A 21,525-nucleotide genomic window follows, 5' to 3' on the forward strand; every position below is an offset into this window, starting at 1 on the left:
TTTTTTTTGCGGTAGGCAGGCCTCTCACTGTTGTGGCCTCTCCCGTTGCGGAGCACAGGCTCCGGACGCGCAGGCTCAGCGGCCATGGCTCACGGGCCCAGCCGCTCTGCGGCATGGGGGATCTTCCCGGACCGGGGCACGAACCCGTGTCCCCTGCATCAGCAGGCGGACTCTCAACCACTGCGCCACCAGAGAAGCCCACACCTCACTCTTTTAATGGGTCTATTTCCCTGTGTTGTGATTTTTTTCACAAGTGTTTCTTAGCTTTTCTTCTCCCCTTAGATGAGACAGGAAATCTAGAGGGCCCTAGAATGGGGAAAATGCCCTTCTCCACGGTAGGGTGGGCTCTGGTTAAGTGTTTACCCTGGAGAGGAAGCTTTTGTCATGGAGGAGGCTCTGAATGTTTTTCAGAACTTTTCTTTTCCCCTCCCCCTGATAAAACGACTAGATCTTTCTCAGGTCTTTACTGTAGGTGCCTAGAGAAAAAGTCCATAAAAATATGCACCCTTCCCAGCCTCCAGTTGTTTGTCATTCTCAAACTAGTCCACACTCAGCCTCCAGCAATTAGTTAATATTAACATTTAAATGTTCCATCAGTTTTTGGCTCCAGTGGGTTCTCCTGGTAAGCATACACTAGCTCTAATTCTCTGTATGTGCTCATCTTTCCAGATTTCAAGGTAGCAGTTTGCCTTGCAACATAAGTTCTCTGACAGGTCCAAGAAGCATCATTGACTCTCCTTGCATTGGTCTTAGAATAGGTTAAGTGTTTTCATTAACATAATATTTACTATAGGTTTTTTGGTATATGTCTCTTATAGAATCAAGAAAGTTACCTTCTATTTGCCAGTAGTTTTATTACAAATAGGATTAAACCTTATAAAATGCTTTTTCTGCATTAGGATAATTATTTTGCTCCTTTAGTCTACTGATGTGGTGAATTACAGTGAATTTTTCTAATGAACCACCCCTGTTTTCTGGGATTAACACCAGTTGATCATGATGTATCATTTTTTAGTACACTATTGGACTTCATAGTTTGTATTTAGGATTTTTGAATCTCCTTGGTTCTATTTCTATTTTCTTAGTATTTACTCTAGATTTTAGAATGGATACTGAAGGAAGATTGAAGTTATTCAGTGTGTTTAGCCTCCAAGAACGTTCCAAGGACCAATTTATGTGCTACTGTTCTCCAATATTTTAGTATATTTAATTTTAAAAAGTAAGCATTATTATAGTTTTATAATGTATATATTAATATTTACTAATCTTATTTCTTTGCTCACATTTCTTTCTTACATCTCAGCCTTTCCATCATTTCCTTTATAATAGCAAAAATAATAAATGCTATGTGCCAGGCATGTTCTGAGCACTTTAAACATATTACCTCACTTGAATCCCCCCAAAACCCTATGCGGTATGTACAATATTCCTTCTGTTTGAAGAATTTCTCTGGATCTCACTTTTTGTTGTCTGTCCCTCTTGTCTTTTCTTTTTTTGAAAATTTTACTGGCTAGAAGCACAGAAGTTCTTAAATTCATGACAGTGCATGAGATGTCTCCGAGAGCAGAAGTGGGAAAGAAGTAAAGACAGAACCCTGGGGAGCACCAGAGCTTATATATAGGTCTCATGGGCCTTACATCTAGAGGTGGGGCCCACTGGAACTGCAAGGCCAAGGGCCAGAGCCAAAGCAGTGGAGGTCACTCTGAAGGGCTCTTGGGATGGCAGATGTCAGCCTTTCCCCCGGCAAGCATGTGCTATGACATTACTATACTTTGTCCATCTTCTGTACTCCCAGACCCAGTCCTACGAGGACAATGGCACTGCCCAGAAGTGACTGTGTCCCTCCTCGAGGGAGAGGAAGGGGTGTTCCAGGTGTCACAGCACTGGAGGTCAACAGCTATGTTTACTGCTTGTATCAGGTGTGGCTGAAATAAGCAAGAGTGCCCCAGCCACATGCCTGAGAAGAGCTACTGGACCCAAGAGCTCAGAAAGCAGCAGTGGGTCAAAAGCAGTGGCCTTAGCTCCATCTTATCTTTCCCTCTATTTGGCTCTGGGCATCCTCTGTGGAATCTGTGGGAACAGAGGGCTTTGAGGGCTTGTAAGCAGGGATCCTGGGAGACAGAGCCAGGAAGCTGCCTGGAACAGTCAGATTCCATGGCCCAATGACATCATTGTGGCAACAGATTTCCCAAACAGAAGTCAGAAGCCCAGGTCAGCCTTTTTCTGAAATGTACTTCTCTCTGCCTCTCAGACAAGGCATCTTCTTCCTCCTTGTTTAGTCACCTGGAACCCCGTTTTCTCTCTCCTAGAATTAAGAACCGTCTTCAGAAAGCAACACATGAAACCATTTTCGAACGGACTTTAATCATTTTTTGCTGCCCAAATACTGTACATGCAGAAGCCATGTGAAGAATTTTCTCCTCAAGGGAATTGGCAAGAGTGTTGTAAGAAACAGCCGGCAGTCCTTCCCATCCATCCACCTGCCACCTGGGAGCCACAACGAGTTTGGAAAGATGCTGCACATAGAAAATGTATAGAGCACAGATATAAAAGGCTAATTGCTTCTTATCTAAACAGTGTGCTTCTCAGTCCCTATCTGCTCTCTCTCTTTGCAGGATGCATTTAGAAATTCTAAAAAAGGGGTTCTTGCCTCCTATGAATTTACATTCTAAAGGAGTGGATGGAATAATCAGGCCAACTTTTCCTAAGAAAGCAGCAGCCACTCTGCCTGCTGAGATGGTGTCTGGTAAAAGACATTCTGGAGAAGAGTCATTTTTTGTTTCAAGAAGCAAAATACTTTGAAGGGAAATAAGTTCCCTCTCTCCTCCCATCAGAGAGCATCTCCCTTTAAAATTCTCCCATTGTCTCATTCTAGAAGCAGAAATGAGGACCAACCCAGCCTCATCTGCTGGTGGGGATACTGACCTACGCAGGATGCATCTGAGGTTGTGACATCACATCAGCACCTTGGAAAAAGTCCATTGTAGACAACCCTTAATGATCTCATTACGTAAGAAAACAACAACAAACCCGGAAGAGGTGGAAGAAGAAGAGTCTGTTAGGATTCCCAGAGTTCTTGTCAGAAGCAGCATCTGGGCATGGACGGGTGAGGACCTGCACCCAGCTTGGGCACCCAGGTCTGGAAGGAACCAGCCTGTGGAGCCAGGTGCCTGGTGCACCAGGCTCACGACCCTCATCAACTCCAGATTAGACTTAAAACCTGGAGGGAACCGTGGAGTAACTAGCAAATGCTCTGGTTTTGCACATGAGGAAGCTGAGGCCCAGAAAAGTGAGGAGTCTTGCACAAGTCTTGCCTGTATGTGATAGCCTTTGATTCTCCGTAGCCAGCTGTCCAGGCCACTGACCATTGGGGCGGATGCTCTGTTGCCTTTGGAATTCCCAGGGCCCATTTCTCTTTGCCAAGCTCTCTGGAACCCAGTCCCAAGGACCCTTCCTGGCATCAGTGTGAGCTCCCAGGGAGGGCGAAGGCTCCTGTCCTTACTGGCCAAGTTTCCAATCAGAGCCTGGGAAGGTTTTCCCAGAGCAGTAACACTCATGCTTTTTGACGAGCATCCTCCCCAAGCCAGTCTGGGCCTCTGCGGGAATGCCAGTTTCCTTCACAGGCACAGCCTTGCTGGGCCCACAAAAGCCTGAGCTCAGGGTTTGGGGGAGGGGAAGTTGCTTTGCTACATGGAAAGATTAAGCCCTTTGTCAGAGAACAAGGTCCCACCATCGGGCATGCTGACACCTGAGCTGCATGTGTGCGGCTCAGCTGGCAGAGCTGGGGCCCGAGGAGGCCAAGTCGCTCTCTTTGGCATCACTGACGTCGCTCTGAGACGCTCAGGCACTCTCAAAATAACCCTTTCCCAGCCAGACTAGGCTTATCCAGCCCCCATCAGGCCTCACTGGATCGGGCGGGGTTCCCCTGCCCTTCAGTCATGATTGTTTTGTTTTGACCCAATTTCTTCTGACCTGAGTGAAAAGCAGACTTGAAGGAGAAGGCAAGGGATGAGTCTACATTCCTATCTCCTTCCTGATCATTCAGTGAACGGTAATCCAGTATAGGAAGCAGCATTTTAGAGAACCTCTTTCTGTGTCAGGATATCGGAGAAGAAAACTCCGGGGAGAGGAAGAGAAAGGGAGCAGTCGGCAGGGCAGCAGGCCTCTTCTTTTCCCCCTCCTTGCAGCCAGTGCGGAAACCCTGCTGGACCACCGCCTGGCCCTGAAGAACACGCCACCTGTCTCCGCCACCAAGCAAAGGCAGCAGTTGCTCGCACGGGCTCCCGCACAGTGCAGGAAGTAATCAAAGAAGCGGAAGAGCAGCTTTCCTGAAGCCCTGATGCTTTCTGGGCTGAAGATGGGGAACCGGAGGTATCAGGAGCTCTGGAGCCCCGGCGGGGGAGGAGCACGGCATCTCCTGGACAGCAGGGTGTGGAGCAAGAACCCTGGTTGCGTGCCAGGGCTCCTGGTAACGCAGTCTAAGATTGTGCTACATTTCATTTCCAAAAGAGTACCCTTGGAGGGCTCTAGCGTCTTTGAAAGGGGTGTGAGGCTTCTGCTCTCCTCAAGGCTGGCAGTAAAGAAGAGCTCAGGCATGCTTGCCCTGGTGGGGGTCAGGCCCCTGGGAGAACCAGTGATCCCACGAGTGGTGAGCTAGAGGGACACCCTCTCTCTCGGCCCCCTGAAATGCTGGCAGTGCCTGGGCTTGGTGCATACTGAGAGCCTCCTGAGGGCTCCTTTCCTAGGAGTGCTGGGTGGGGGGAGAGACTGGGTGGGGAGTAGTTTAGGAGATGGCTTGACAAAGGGGATATGATTCTTCAGGGAAGAACCAAGACTTGGCCCCATTTGCTGGAGCCTGATTCATACCAAAGACCCATCACAGACTTCCCTTTAGGGAAGGAGTCTATGAAGGAAGTGGGACAGATTGAACAGAGCAGAAACGTGAAGACAGATGTTCTGGATCATCTGTCACGGTTCCTGCCCTCAGCCCAGCATCGCTGCAGGACCACTGCTGTCTCTGCCACATCTTCCACGAATCCTGCCTGAGCAGAGGGAGATGGAATGACAAAGAGCCCACCCTGTCATCAGCCCCAGGGTCCCCTGGGGTAAGGAGAGGGCATGTGGAGTCAGGACACTGCATCTAACAGTGTCTGGGGGGATCATGTTTCTTCCCTCCCCGCCATGCCTTCAAGGGACAGATGCTGCCCCCTCCAGGGAAGGGCAGCAGTCACACGTGTGCTCCCTCCTCTCCTGGGACAGGCTAGCTCCAGAACAGCTTTTCAAACAAGCCCCTGCATCCAGGAGGCTGAGAGACAGACCCTTAAACCCAGGAGTTTAACACGGAGTCTCACTTGACTTTACCCTCATGGGAGAAAAATCCAGGTGGGGATTAGTAACTTAATTTGGTACAAAGGGTTAGAAATAATTCCCCAGCATCAACTTGTGTGGGGAATGACCTCCCATTATCGAGGTGGAACAGTGGAGTGGCCCAACTCTTGGGCAGTCTTGGCAGCTGGGGGTCGTAGGCAGGTCAGCCCAAGTCACCGACATGTCAGGCCCCACCTCTGGCTAGAACTTTCCCTGTGCCAGCCAACCTTCCTCAGAGGCAAGGGGCCAGCAGCCTTCAGCTCCCCAGCAGCAGCCTCTGCTGGTAGCTCCTTCTGTCTTGCTGCGCCTCTAGAGGAACGAGGGTGACACCCCGCACTGATACCCCCATTCCCTGGGGGTAACCGCACGGTCTGCGTATCACCGCTCGGTGCCACGTCAGCAAATGTCTACGCCATCCTGCGGGTCTCTGATCATCCCACCACCCCAAAGGCGTCAAGGATTTTCAACCATTCTGAGGCTGGCTGCTCTGCATCACCCACAGGACACAGAAATACGCTTTTGCAAGCGAGTTCCCACCCCCACTCCCCACCCTAGGATCTAAGAGCACAGAGCCCTTTGCCTTATTTTAGAAACATGAGAAATGCATGCGTTACCCAGTCTGACCCTAGGAGAGAATCTCTGCAGAAAGAGAAAACTCAGCCTAGCTGTCTCTCTCTCCACACACATAAGCGTTCCCGCCATGATAATACAGGAATGGAGCCTCCAGCAGGAGTCAGGAGCCCAGGAGCTTATCTTGTCCTTACTGCCCTCACCCACTTTTTGTCTGTGGGCAGGACCAGTGGGGACCTGGCTTCTCCCCCTGGTTTTCACAGGAGGGAGGTGGCCAGGCCCTGGCTTCAGCCTAATGTGGTTCCTGCCAGAAAGGACCCCTCGGTGGGGATGGCTCTGTCTCAGCCTCTGTCTCCACCTTCCTGCCTCGGAAGCGACCCCCAGGCCCGGCTGGCTTCGCTTATGGATGGAGTCCAAGCACCTCTCCACGGATCCCCACGTATGCGGGTTAGAGTCCGTGCAGCTCTCGGGGGTGATATCTGGGGAAGAGGCAGAGCGCGAGCCCGTCCCAGGCCTTGACCCCTCCGGGGAAGAGGCAGAGCGCGAGCCCGTCCCAGGCCTTGACCCTCCTGCTGCCTCTGTCCACCCCACCAGACGTGAACCCAAGGGCTGCTGTGTCCACCTCCTGGGCAACCTCTTGCCTTTCATGCTAGACCTGAGGAAGGAGAGGGACAGATTTGGGCACTCCCAGGCCAGACTTCAGGATTCCCAGCAGACATCTCACAAGGTCCAGTCCAGGCCCTGGTGCCCACCCCCAGGGCCCAGCTGTCCAATCAGGTCAGGGTTTGAGTGGCTTTGGGAAGCTCCAACCAGACAAGGGTGGAAAGAAAGCAGAGGCAGGCGCGGTGTCTAGAGCAGGCCAGGCTACCCTCCAGAGGGCAGCGGCAGAGGGCAGGGGGCAGGAAGGCCGAGAGGGGTGAGTATTGCTTATACAGAGCTGGTGACCGTGATGGTCTAGAGTCTACAGCCAAGCTGTCCGTGGAGCCAGGAGGCTGAAGCCTCAGTGAATCTGAGCTCCCAGACATGGACCCTGGTCTGGAAAAGAGAAAAAAAAAAAAAAAAAAAATAGAGCCCCCAATAATCAACTTCATGCAGCTAATCCCCAAAGGTCGGACAGGCTTCTCAGAGCAAGTCAGCCCCAGCCCTCCTCATTCCTGCCAGCAGCCCTGCCCTGGGCACATCCTCAACAAGCCAGGCCCCTCCAGGACGAGCCCGGAGGGGCACAGGGCCACTCTCTGGACCTGGGATGGACACAGGTGCCGCCAGGGGCTGCCCACTTTGGCAGGTAACGTCCCTATGAGGCCAACCTCTTGCATGTCAAGACCGTCCACTCCACACCACCTGGGGTCCGCTGGGAGAGCTCCTTTGGCATGTCGCAAGTGAGGAGGCTTGGAGGGAAACAGGAGGTGAACAGTTCTAAGGGAGGTACCAGCACTTTCCTCCAAGGTACCTGGCCTGCAACCCCGGGAACTGACACCTCCTTCAATCTCACTTGTAGGAAGGAGGTGGCGCCAGCCCGAGGGAGAAAGCGGTCTTTAAGCCCTCAGCTCCCCGGCATCGTCTGCCTCCCGGAGCCCTGGCCAGGGCGCTAGGTGAGATGCTACATGCTGTGGATGCATTCGGTGGGAAGAGCAGCCGGAGTGCCCAGTGAAGAGGAGGGGTGTCAGGGTTCCCAGAGGGGCCTCGCTGTGGCCAGCTGCAGTGGACGCTACATTTCTCAAAAAAGAGCAGAGGCGCTGGGAGAGGCAGAGGTGGAACAAAGAACAAGACAGAAAACTAAGCAGGGACCACCAAGAACAGGCACAGGCGGGGACACGCAGGCTCTGCCCTGAGCCTAGGACCAGGTGGGATGGACCAATGGCTGCGTCTCCCACTTCCACCCCTGGACTCAAGTGGAGTCCCGTCCACGCAACTCTCCTTTGGGTTTCTTTACAACGAGACACAGAGAGACGTGGATTTCAGCCCATATAGTCACTAAGACCAAATACACCCAGACAAATGAACAGATCTAACATGGTCACATACAGACACACACACAAACACACACGCACACATACTAGAGTCTCCACTGCCAGCTGGGACAGGCCCAGTAGCCAACAGGCATGCAGCAAGGCAAGGGGTCCAGAAAGACGTGAAGACTATGTACAGGGGAGGAGACGGGGGGTGGCAGCACCCCTTCCCACACTGCATCCAGGCCTCTTCCTGAGGCCCTTAGGAGCCTGAGGGGCTCGTGGCACTCTCCAGGGAGGACTGGGACAGGCGCCTGGTGAGGGAGCCGAGCGTAGAGTCTGCCACTGAGGACGTGGGGAAGAGTTTGTACCAGCCGGTGACCGCAGCACTCAGGTCCAGCTCGTCCAGCATGATCTGGGCCATGCCCATGAAGCACTTGTGGTCCATGCGGCCATAGTCTCCCCAGACAATCACCTGCCAGTGGGGAGGAAGAGAGAGGAGCTGAGCCACATCTCCAACTCCAGGGCTGGGCAGTGGGTCCAGGAACCATGTAGAAGTTTTGCCAGGGCACAGATGGGACAGAGAGAGGCAGAACTCACACTGACTTTGGGCAGCAACTTACTGAGCATTTAAGATGTGCCAGGCTCCACCCTACAGGCTTTATATACGTTATCTCAATTGTTACAACCATCTAGGTAGAGGTGCTATGTATTATTATTTCTACAAAAAGGAAATGTATCTCAGAGAGGTTAATTAACTAACCCAAAGATACACAGTAATTGGTGGCATAGCTGGGATTAGAACCTGGGTCTGACTTCCAAAGCTTCTCAGCATCCCAGATGACAACCTTCCTGAGTGGGGAGCAGACTGAGAGTCCAGGACCTGGGTCACAGCTCCCGCTCTGCTGCTGGATCACAGTGGGACAATCAACATTAGCACCAGGTGGAAGAAGATGGTGGTCAAACCCTGCTTCTACCTACCAGCTGTGCAACCTGGGGGCAATCGAGTTATTCCCTCGAACCTTGGTGTCCTTATGAATCAACAGGGAGAAAAACACCTTCACCGGGTTGTAACAAAAAATGGGTAAAGCATATTTAATGCGTCTGGCACAAGATAAATCATAAATAAGACAAATTATAAATTACAGTCTTTGAGAGTTGCCCCGCCCCACTGGCCCCATGACCCTCACCTGCAGCACCTTGCCCTGGGGCCCCTCGTCAAAGAGCAGAGCCTGCTGGTACAGGGGATCACAGGTCTTCTTGGCCACCTTTGTCTTCTTCTTGGCCAAGCAGGCCCCGTTCTCAAGTAGGTAAACCTTGATATAGGTGGCTGAGGGATGGAAGAGAGCATGATGGGGAGGTGTCCAGGGGAGACGGCTGTGGCCTGCCCATCCCCTAACCTCCATGTGATCCTGGAGGGGAGCAGGGTGAGCTGGATGAGCTGACCAACGGACAGCAGGTGGAGAGATGGGCTCAACACCGGCTCCTCCATCCTCCCCTCCCCCTCCCCCCACTCACTGGCCTTCCAGGCAATCCGTGACTCCAGTGTTGAGAATACTGATTAGGCCAGTGGGGAGCTGGGACTCTCTAGACCCAGAACTCAGCTGTATATCCCTCCCTGGCAGGACCTCATTTCCAAAATCCCTCTCCCAGCTGATCTGCTTCACCTGGGAGGGATTTGGAGCCTGGTTTGGGGGTCAGGCCCCGAGCCTCAATCACTTCCACCTCCAGCTGGCTGCTCCGGTCCATGATGGCAATGTGCACATCCCCTGCCAGGAAGAAGAGGGACAGTTCAGGCAGAGCCAGACCAAGGGGCAGGCCGGCCAGCCACCATGCAGCATGCCAGTCTGCAGAGGATGTTCCAGCACTGGAAAGGGCACAAGATGGACAAAACTGTATGCGCCGGAGCTGCTCTCGGGAGACCACTTTAAAGCAGCTGAGAAATGCTTTGATAGGGCCCTTACGGTGGCATGGGGGCATGACCCTCAAGGGGCCTGTTTGGGGAACAACAAATGTAAGCCTGGTTATGGGCGGTGGAGGGGTGTTCTGCTTCACTGAGCCGAATAGCAAGTTTGGGGACAGAGCTTCCTGTATCAGGAAGACAGAGGGGAGGCTGTGGGCTCAGTAGCTCTTCTTCACCTTCTACACAGTGGTCATCAGCCACTCCCCTAAATAAACATCAAACAAATACTTAAAGGATATCAGTTTGGAGAGACGCTGAGATACAAGCCTGCCCAGGACATGAGGCACGTCCTGGAAATGAGGGCCTGCTCGTACCCTTGATAAAGGATGGGGGGATGGCAGCAGATGTCCCGGGAGCACAGAGTGAGAACTCCCCTCTGTGCCCCACAAAATGGATTATCCAGCTGGGGCAAGTTCTGTGTGTGGAGTCATATCAGTCATCTGACTTCTAGAACTCTTGGCTTTGTTTGACACAGGTTAGCAGAATTTGCAATTCTGCACTAGTCACTTGGGACGTCCTTCAAAGGGGTGCAGAATCATAAGCCTGATGCAGAAAAACTAAAATGGGCCAGACTTTGGGTTTAGCCACCCGTTTTAGATTCTCTGAGCCGTCATGCAACAGCAACTGTTTGTATTTGCACACTTTGGAAGATGGAGATTTATGACTTTCAGGAGACATCCTGGAATTCATCCCTCTCCCTCTAGCTATTCCTGACCTCCCCATGGGGAATAGGGAGGGGGAGGTCTCAGGAATTAATCTCCACGTCTCACTGTAACATCCCTAACAAGGTGAGCCAAGGCAAACCTGTCCTTCCCAGTTTAGGACACCAGGGGGCACCACACACAAGTGTTCTAGGTTGTGATGGCGTATTAGCCTTGTGGAAGCGGCTGGTTCCTCTCACTGCCTCCCAGCCCTTGGCCCAAAGCAGACTATCCAAGCCCTTGAAAGCCTGAAAGCGAACTTCCCTGGTGGCGCAGTGGTAGAATCCGCCTGCCAGTGCAGGGGACACAGGTTCGAGCCCTGGTCCGGGAAGATCCCACATGCCGTGGAGCAACAAAGCCCGCGTGCCACAACTACGGAGCTTGCGCTCTAGAAATCATGAGGCACAACTACTGAGCCTGCGTGCTGCAACTACTGAAGCCCGTGTGCCTAGAGCCTGTGCTCTGCAACAAGAGAAGCCACCACAACGAGGAGCCTGCGCACCACAGTGAAGAAAGCCCCTTCACAGCAACGAAGACCCAGCCAAAAATAAATAAATAAATAAATAAATTAATTAAAAAATAAAAAGTTCTGAAAGCAAGGGCTGGGGATTAGCCAAATCCCACCCAAGAGCCCAGTGGGAGCTGACATTCACCCTCTGAGGGTCCCTGTGGACCCCTCTTCCAGCAGACAAAGGCTCCTGTGTGAGCAGTTTAGAGGAAGACAGGGCAGTACAGTGGGAGGAGTCCTGGCTTGGAATGGAATGCTAGCTCCACTGCATGGTTCACAGCAGGGCACTGTCTGCACTCAACTTCCTCATTTGCTGTGAGGTCAAAGGTTAGACACTGTCTATGTGAGGGCTGAGTGCAGATGTCTGGGTCAGACACTGCTCAGGTCAGACTGATGGGGAAGGAAGGGTGGAGGTGAGAAGGCATCTCTGGGGAAGGTAGCCTGGGAGTTGCTGCTTGACGCCAACACAGCCAGGATCTAAGGGAGAGAGAGAGGGAGGGAGCCAGAACTGCAGCTAAAAGGACCAAGAATAGACTGTAGGGAGTACTTCTCCTACAGGATGAGAAAATTACTAAAAGTCTTCTAGGTGCCAGGCACTGTTAGAAGTAACAAGTCAAATCAGACACAGTTCCTAAGGCGTAAATGAAATATTTCATGCATCAAATAGGGACTCAATACATTGTCTTTAGATCGCAGAACTATGGCAGGCATTATTATTCCCATCTTACAGATGAGGAAACTGAGGCTCATAGAAGGGATGTGACTTGGCCAAGGTCCCACAGATAATCAGTGATGGAGCAGACTCCATGGATGTCAATGCCACGATGATTTTTGTTCACCATTTTATGCCTGGCACTTAGCACAGCTGGGCACACAGTAGGCGGTGAGAGAGTGGGTGAGTGTGTGGTGATGTGAGGGAGGGAATGTGCTGGAAAAGCTGCTGCAGGGCGGCTGGCGGAGAAAGGCTGGAACCCTTTCCTCTCTGCCGCGGGAGGGATTGAGGAGTGTGCGTACTGACTCCTCCTCAACTGGCACAAAACCCTGAGCGAGGACTCCTTTCTGCTGCTTGCATCGCATCACGCAGGGCCCCCGCTGAGCTCACCCTTCCTGCTGCGTGGCTGCCGTTGCCCCACTCACCCTGCCCTTGAGAAGACTCACCCATTGGTGGCGTTGCCAGCGTCTGTCGCCCAACAATCTGGGCTGGTCCCAGGCCATCCAGGAAATCGCTGAACTGGCTTTCACCTCCAAGCCGGGTGGTGGGGAATATGAACCTGGAGAAGGAGGCATGAGATGCTTGAGGGCATCTGGATGGCGGGACGCAGTGGTTCTGCCCCTGGGGCACTGGGCACTCCCTCTGTGCCTCAACCTCCCCTCTACAACGTGCGAGTGTACTACTATGGCTGGGGTCAAACAGAACTGTTCATCTCTGCACATTAAAGAAAAATACTCTGATGCCACTTGAGAAAAGAGACTAATAAACATACATAATCATGGTATTTAATCCTCAAGCGCCAGAATTTCTAAGGCGACCCTGAAAAGGCAGGGCTTGTTGGATACTTGCGTCCTCACCAGGGGGTGTTAATGCCAAGAACCAGAGACAAAGGCCAGAAATTTCAATGCCTGGAACAAGTTCTAAGAACTGAGTTTTAGTTGACTATAAGTTTGAAATCCAAGTCAACAATGTGAAGTGGTATCCCAAACAGCAACTGAGACCAAAATAACACAATTACAGGTTTGAGATTAATGACAAGCGATGGTGGGTGGCCCATGGCTGTGGGGAGCCTGGAAATAGTAACAGAAAAAACTGACAGTGATTGAAATTTGGCCAGATGCCAACAGCACACTAAATGCTCCACTGTGTCATTTAACCCTTACCACCACTGTGGGTGGCAGGAGCTATTATCCAGTTTTACAGATGAGACAACAGAGGCTCCAAACGGTAAGAGGCTTGCCTTGCCTACAAAACAGAGATGAGGGGGCTTCCCTGGTGGCGCAGTGGTTGAGAGTCTGCCTGCCGATGCAGGGGACTCGGGTTCGTGCCCCGGTCCGGGAAGATCCCACATGCTGCGGAGCGGCTGGGCCCGTGAGCCATGGCCGCTGAGCCTGCGTGTTCCGAGCCTGTGCTCCGCAACGGGAGAAGCCACAACAGTGAGAGGCCCGTGTACCGCCAAAAAAAAAAAAAAAACAAAAACAGAGATGAAACCCAACTCATACAGGGTGATGGTGAGGATTCGGGCAGATGGTGCAGGAGCAGTTCCAGACAAACAGGAAACAATCAGCGGTAGTTACTGCGGCTGTTGGTGTGATCATCACGGGAAATGTGCTACTTTTGCATGTCCTCAAGCCTAGATGTTCTGGGGAGGCCAGCAGAGAAAGGACAGGTGAGGGAGGGCTGGCCCAGAACTGCCCAGAGGCTACAATGGACCAAAGAAAGTTCTAAGATCTCCTAGAATAGCCCAGGCTCCTGCCTAGAGAGAGAAAATGTTATCCCAGAACCAATCCCCTGTTGGACAATTTGGCCTGAGTCCCCCTTGGCCAGAGACAGGCAGGAAGGGGAGACAGGCTACATACACTTATTGGAAAGGGCATGTGTCTCTCCTCTACCAGGCTCAGCCTTCACACCCCAGGAAGGGGCTTCAAGGCCCATCCATTTTTATTGGCCACAGTCTGCAATAGCCTAATATCACATTTTTAGGATAATGGGATCTGAAAAGGTTAAATGAATAGCCAAGATACGGAAGCAAACTGTCTATCAACAGATGAATGGATAAAGAAGATGTGATATATATCATATATATATAGGTGTGACATAATATATATATACATATATATGAATGAATATGATGGAATATTACTCAGCCATAAAAAAGAATGAAATAATGCCATTTGCAGCAACATGGATGGACCTAGAGATTATCATACTAAGTGAAGTAAGTCAGACAGAGAAAGACAAATATCATATCATATTACTTATATGTGGAATCTAAAAAATAGTACAAATAAACTTATTTACAAAACAGAAACAGACTCACAGACATAGAAAACAAACTTATGGTTACCAAAGGAGAGGAAAGGAGGGATAAATTGGGAATATGGGATTAATAGATACATATTACTATATTAAAAAATAAACAACAAGGACCTACTGTATAGCACAGGGAAGTACATTCAATATCCTGTAATAAACTCTAATAGAAAAGAATCAAAAGAATATATATACACACACATATATACATATAACCGAATCACTTTCCTGTACACCTGAAACTAACATAATACTGTAAATCAACTACTCTTCAATTAAAAAGAGAGAGAGAGAAAGGATAACAACTATAACAAAAAGAAACGTAGACTCTTGAGGTCACAGAATTTCAGGAGCTTAGTATAGAGAGCGTGGAGATTGTGAAAAAAGGTTTTAGGGTCAAATGTCCTTAAATCAAATCCTAACTCCACCACCACTTAATAGCTGTGACCTTGGAAAGGTACCATACCCTCTTCCTGTGCCTCAGTTTCTCCACTTGTAAAATGGAAATAATGGTAGTACCAACATCCCTCAGGGTTGTTGTATTAAATGAGACACTGATTTTGGCCTGATAGTGGCTGGTAGATCCCAGAGTAAGAGGCACTGATCTGAAGTGCCATTCTGCATACGGTAAATCCCAGCAGCTACTCACATTCATAGAAGCAGGCACAGCAGCAAGACACGTGATCATAGAATTTAAATAATAGAGCCACAGAATCCTGAAATCATTGGGCCTTGATGAAGCTGATTCAGAAAATCTTAATCATATAACCATCATTTCATAGATTTAGAAGAGATCCAAGGGGATATCTAACCCAGAGACGTTCCAATTTTCGACTGCAACACATATGCATATGTAAGAAATACATTTAACGTCATAGACCTACGTGCATCTATCTATCTATCTATTGAAAAGTTCACAAGGTAATTTTTCCTTCCTCCATGGGATACATTTGAATTTCCTATTTCCTTTTCTAATGCTGGTTTTGACCCACTCAACAGATTTTACTTCCTGCCTGTAAGTCATCATCCAGTTTGAAAAAGTGATCTAGTCCAAACTCCTGCCCTAAGCTCCAAGCAAGTCCACCTGTGAGAACTCCATTCAGCTGAGCTGTAACAACTGTTGCAGATTTAAAAGATTTTAGGATCCCATTTTCCTTTCCAACCCTTTCCTCTGGAGCAGGATGGTATGGAGGTCTTGGGAGGTGGGAGGCATGAAACATACCGATGGGATGAACAGCTCCTGGGCCACTGGGGTATTCTGATGGGAGGCAGGGGCCCAGAGCAATAGGAAGACTGGGGCCCAGACAGAGGGTGTCCGGGGGAGGGGGACAGAGGGAGGCGGGGATACAGAGGAACTCAGATAACTGGGCTGGAAACCCAAGCAGATTTTCCAGCCCTATGCCTGTGACCAGAGGACCCCGGTGGAGGGTGGGTACACGGTGGGGGTGGGCTGAACGCACGTGCCATCGGAGCTATTGCTGTTGGTGCTCCCGTCCGTGGACTCCCGGCTGCCCTGGCGAGGGACCCGACTCCGCATCTCCACGGCAACACCCGTCTCCGTGCTCCGCCGGATGTTGCTGCGCAGTTTCTTGGTGGCCCCTTCTGTGACACCCCCAGGAGCACAGAGAAGGAACAGGTCAGATCACTGAGGAGGCTTCTCCGAGATCACTGCCAAAGTCATCCTCTTGGGAGGGGGCAGCATAGGCAGGGCTCTGACTGGAGGCAGGGCCACTGCTGAGATGACCTCTAGAGCCGGTCTGCAGTCTGACCCCTGGCCCTGCTCAGGGCAGTGACGCAGACAAAGCAGACTAGAAGGATGGCTGGAGATGGTGGGGCTACGGGTGGGGAGTCAGCAGGCAGTGCTCAGCCCTGCAGCCCTCCACCCTCGGTCTCCTTCCTGCCAGGCTCCCCTGACCCACACCTTGCCACTCAATTTCAGCCCTTGCCCCAAAGGGTTAAGTTTCTTCTTCTGGAAAGTTTGCCTTCTCTGGAATTTCCAGATTTGCTTTTCCTCTTCCAGGTACTCTCCTGAACCCTGTCACTCCCAGACATCACAACCCACCTCTGTGATACCTTCACAGGCCCTATAAAAGACAAACAAACCTATGTGAATCCTGACCACTGGCAAACTAACACCCATTCTCAAGGTGGGTCTGAATGTGGAGGGGGATGTGTGTGGAGAAGTGGAGAAGCCACTAGAAAAATAAGACTGAGAGAGAGACTCCTAGGCTGACCTGAACTGACTTTGGCTTTGAGGGAGAGGTCTGCAGAAGAACCTCAGAAGCTGTGTGGTGACAGCTCACCCCCAGTGTCTCTGTAGCTCCTGTTCGGGGGGCCCTCTTCCCCTAGGTCCCCTCTTCAGCCTTGCATGGAACATAGGGCACTTTGCCTCTCCTAGCAGCGGCACCATCCTGCCTGGGTTTCCATGGCAACCTCCTCAGCATTGCAGTGTGGTCCCTTTAGACACTCTCTCTGCCTGGCAGCGGGGGGGGGCGGACAGAATACACGTTGTGGGTTTTCAGGGACTTCCCCTCCTGAAGCTCGGCTGCCTGAGGAGCTTGACGGGGAGGGAAGTGACGCTCAGATAGGGACTATACCAAAGGAGCCTTTTGCTGTCACTGGTTAGAGGCCCAGGCAAATTAAGAGTGGAGTTGCTTACAGGGATGGGGAGAGGCCAGGGTGAGGCAGGCAGCACAGCCCCTGAAAGCAGCGGGGAAGGGGGAGCTGGTTACCTTGGAAATTCGCTCTCCCACTAACACCCAACGGTGGGTCGGGAGGGGATGTTCGAGACCCCAGCCTGGGAGAAGGGGGCCTTTATTCCTCCTGCTTTGCCCTACTTATCTTTCAGGAAGCCCCATCGGGAGAGAAAAGGCTGAGAGGACAGGATGGGGGGTCTGGGAGTGGGGTGCTGTAAGGAGGAATGTCTCCTCTGGAACCACCCCAGCTTCTGGGATATTGGAACAGCTACTAACCAGCAATCAGTGAGACCATCAACGTGTCTGTCTCTCTTACAAACACCGCCTCCCCCACACAGAGTCTTATTAGCTCATGCATATTTCTTTCGCACAGGCGTAAGCAGACACACGAGTGCCAACAATCACGTATGTTTATACAGTTATCTCACATACAAGGTCGTGTGTATGTTCATATAACAGTCACACAGCCATAAATGGTCTTACCAAGTCTTAGTCACACGTACACATGACACAGCCTGCCACACACATGTGACCTCCACACCATAATAACACCAGGAGCTGAACCCATCTGCCCAATCACACACATAGATGCAAACCCACAAATGGTGTGTGACCCACCACACACAGAGGGCTGGGCAATAATTGTAGGTGGGGTGGACTTGCCCTGTCCCTTGCTCCTAACTGCCACATCCCCTCTAATCTGATTAGAAGACAGAAGGGCCTGTGGGGGCCACACTTCACCCTCCTTCTCCTCAAACCCCCCCCAACATACACCCTGAGCTGAAGTCAGAGCCTCACCACCTCGTGACCCCAATCCTCCATCTTCTAGAGCTTAGGAAAGCTTTGACCCATTTGGGAGAAAATTTACCTTCTTTGATCTGCCCAACCTACTGTGAGCCCCTGGGTAGGGAAGTTACAGAATCCTGAAGTGCCATTTCCCAGATGGGGAACCTAGAGTCCAAGCACCCATAGAGCTGGGGCTAGACCCTAGGCCCACTGACTCCCAGTTCACTGATATGCTACTTTTCACCCCCTTCCACCAACTCCACATTGTTTTGAGATACGATTCAGCAGAGATTAAGTTCCATGTCTCTGGGTGAGGAGGAAGGTCTTGCAAACTCAGAGAAAATTCCTCTACTGGTCTCATATCTGTCCAGTCTCTGAACTCTGTCGATCTGGGGAGTAACTTCATGTAGCCTCTCTCCCTAGAGAACCGGACCAAGTTGCTTGCAATAATTCTGTGGTCCTTGGAGACCAAAAGACTCCAGGCACCATCCCATCTGTCCCACCATGAACAAGGGAGAGGAAAACACAGCCTCCAGCAGCACTCCCCATGGGATCTCCCGCAATGATCCTGAGCCCTCGCCCCACCCCGGTCCAGGGCCCAGAGACTGGGTGGGGAGAGCCACTGTCCTTGGTACTGAAAAGAGAAGCTCCATTTGGGCAAAGGCAAGGACAGCCCAGGATGGCCCTGTGTAGACCCAGCCTAAGGCCAGGCCAGAACCCACCTGTGTCCTGGGAGTCCAAAGATCTGACCCCACCTTCCTCTCTGCTCCCACAACTTAAAGAATGTTAAATCTAGAAGGAAGCTCCATTTTACAGAAGAGGAAACTGAGGCCCAGTGGGAAAGTGACCCTGCCAAGGTCCCATGAGGAGTTAGAGCCAGGACTAGTCCTCTAAAGTTTCAGGGTGAGTTTTTGGAAGGCCATTCTAGGGCAACATAAGGAATAAAATGGAAGGGGCAGGCAGAAGGCAGGGGAACTAGAGGGGAGGCTGGCGCAATAGAATAGGCTTTGAAACAAAGAGGATAGGATGGGTGAGGCTCAAGCCAATGAGCAGTATGGAGGACCTGGCGAGGGCAGACTCATAGCCCAGGAGACTGGGTCCTGGAGAGGAGTTCCTCCCCACTTCACACAGCCCCGCCCTGCAGGGAACTGAGCCATCCCACCGGGGGCAGCAGGGTCACCCTGCTAGGATCTTATCCTAGAACAGAGTTTCCGGGGCCAATGCCCTCAGTGATCGGCCCCATACCTCCCTCTGAGGCCAGACCCAGGATGGCGCTTTAAGCTGGGACACTGGCAACCTCAAGGCCTGGGAGAACAAAATGGGGACAAGTAATTATGAAGAGGAGAGGAGTATTCTACAAGCAAGGGGCAGAGCTGTGGAGGCCAGAGAAGTCACTTTTTTTTTGGCCCTACTGTGTGACCATGGGTAATAATAGCACCAACAATCTACCAAGTGTCTAGTACGTGCCAGGCAAGAGGCTGGATACCTTTACACATCCTATCTCATTCAATCCCCTGGACAATGCAGCAAGGCACGTATTATTGTCCTTATTCTACAAATGAGGAAGCGGGCTCAGAGAGGTGAAGTAACTTGCCCAAGTTGCCCAGCTAGTAAATGACAGGGTGTATCTCTGAAGGCCAATTTGAAGTCCTTCTCCAAAAAAGTACCTTCTAGTCTCCAGGCTCAGATACCTCATCAATAAAATGAGTACATCAGACCAGATCTCCAGATCCCCAGGGCCCCTTGCTGCTCTGACATTTGGCAACTGGATGATTCAGAGAGACCTTTGGTTAGAAGGGCAGTGGGCAATTCCCCTGGCTCCCCAGGCATTCAGCCATGCCCTTGCATACCGCAGAGACAAGTTATCTGGAAGCCCCATCATCGTTCATTTCCCCTCAAGGCTGGAGGTCATCCTGGTGTCTGCTCCAATCCCTGCCTGCTGACTGTGGAGCCTAGGTAGGTGGACAGTCCCAGGCAGATCACTGATATTCTCACAGTGACTCAGGCACCTGTTCTGGCCTTGGAAGACCGTCCCTCCAAATCATTTGGGCATGAAGAGACCTTTGGGTCTGAAGCTGAATCAGCAGGGCTTGGTTTCCTGAAGCCAGACTCCTGGGGGCCCTCCCAATCTTAGTCCCCCAACCTTAATGCCACCCCGTTGGTCCTGTCCCAGCCCAACTCCTGGATTCCTAGATCCCCATCTTCCTGACTCCCTAGTGTCAAGCATATTCACAGGGGCCATGCTCATCCTGGGGCACTCATAATCTCAAGCCCCCTCCCCGTCTAGCACTTCTCTGAGCCAGAAACCATATCGCAGCTTGATTGCTGGAAAAGACCATCCCACGTGCTCCTGTGGAGGGCTTTGTAAAAATCTATTTTAAGGCCTGGAGAAGTCCCCCAGCCCCAGCCCCAGCTGGGAGTCTTGACGGGCATTCTCCCCGGATCCTCCAGTGCCCCACACCTCACCACCCCCATCCAGCTGCCTATTTGCAGGTTTCTTAGGGAAGTTGTTACTCTGAGCAGAATAAGCAGGAAGAGGTTTTAAAACAAAACCAGCTGGTGTCTGGGCTGATGCCACACAGTGAGGAGGTCTTGGTGGGGGGAGCTGGCTCCCCTGTGACGTGAGCTGCAGATGTGACTGTGTGTGACAAGGTGGGTCACCCGCCAGGCTGAGCATAAGTAGGATTCTATAACCAGGTGTCTGAGAAAGCCTGCTGTATTCATCAGGAGGTAGCTGTGAAGGTGGTGTATGCATGTGGCTTTGTGAGGTATAGGCATACACACACGTGACGTGTTTCTACGACCACGGGCCACTGAGTGTGCGTGCGCGTAAGGGGAGGTTTCCTGAGCAATTGAGCATGCTATTTATGTGATTATGCAAGGCATGTGTCCTTGTACGTGTGTGTCTCTCTCGTGGCTTTGTAACATATGTCTGCGGCTGCTCGTACTTAGGAAGCTCGAAGACTATAGGTGAGACTGGATCTCGTGGATGTTTCTGTGAAGCTGTGGTATCGCTCAGCACAGCGCCAGGAGCATGACGGCTGCTTAATGAATAACTGCCGGTAAGTGTGTAAGTCTGTGCAGAGGCGGCAGAGTACCAAGGTTAGGAGCACGAACTCGGGAGCCCAGTGCTGGGGTTTGAACCCAGACTCTACCACCTACTAGCTGTACAGTTTGGGGCATCTTACTTCCCTTCTCTGCGCTCCAGTACCTTCCACATAGAGTTACAGAAGGAGTCAGTGAGTAGGACACGTACTAGACCCAGAGCAGCACCTGGTACGTGGTAAGTGTGACATAAGGATTTGTGGGGGTAGGAGTGCCCACCCGCGAGAACTGCCCCTGGGCGCCCGGTCACTGTGAGGGGCCCACACCCCTCACCAGCCTGAGGGAGCTGGAGTGTGCCCCTGCTCCACTGGGTCAGGCCCACGATGGCCACCATCTTGGCCCCGAGGCTGCTGCGCCGCTTCTTGGCCGTGGTGGTCCCGGTCCCGTCCCCAGCCTGCTGGGGTCCGCAGATTTCGCCGCTGATGCTGGAGCTCCGCACCACGTTCCTGGAGGCCGCAGCTGAGGCTGGAACTGGCTCCCCGTTAAACATGATCCACGGGGCGGCAGGGCCTCAGGCAACCCTGTGGGGCAGCGGGAGAGACAAAGGGATCCCACATCAGACCCTGGGCCCCTCTACCGCCGCCCCACCCCCTCCTAGCTGTGTGACCTCGGGCAAGGCGCTCAGCCTCTCTGAGGTTGTGGGGATTAAATGAACAAGTCAATGTAAAGGGTGTGCCCAGAATCTGGCTCGATGAACGGGACTATTCTCATTAGCACGTGGCTGCCCTGACAAGTGACCTGGTTTGGCGGTGAAGGCGGAGGCTGTGCAGTTATGTGACCCACTCTTGAATTCCAAAGGCCTCTACCCACTAGCTGTGTGACCTCACGACCAAACATCTTGGGGTTTCAGTGAAC

At 51.8% G+C, this 21,525-nt stretch overlaps 1 protein-coding gene across 1 annotated transcript; it reads right to left on the bottom strand.

The window, feature by feature from the left end:
* Positions 1-8,148: 8,148 nt before the first annotated feature.
* RIMS3 (regulating synaptic membrane exocytosis 3) lies at positions 8,149-21,160 on the bottom strand. Its single transcript, XM_065884262.1, has 6 exons — positions 20,944-21,160; positions 15,544-15,685; positions 12,217-12,329; positions 9,554-9,655; positions 9,077-9,216; positions 8,149-8,361 (listed from the first exon to the last, which is right to left on the bottom strand). Exons 1-6 carry the CDS (start codon positions 21,158-21,160, stop codon positions 8,149-8,151), a joined length of 927 nt encoding a protein of 308 aa, XP_065740334.1.
* Between the last annotated feature and the right edge of the window lie 365 nt (positions 21,161-21,525).

This window comes from Phocoena phocoena, chromosome 1 (genome assembly GCF_963924675.1).
Source record: "Phocoena phocoena chromosome 1, mPhoPho1.1, whole genome shotgun sequence".
Lineage (NCBI taxonomy): Eukaryota > Metazoa > Chordata > Mammalia > Artiodactyla > Phocoenidae > Phocoena > Phocoena phocoena.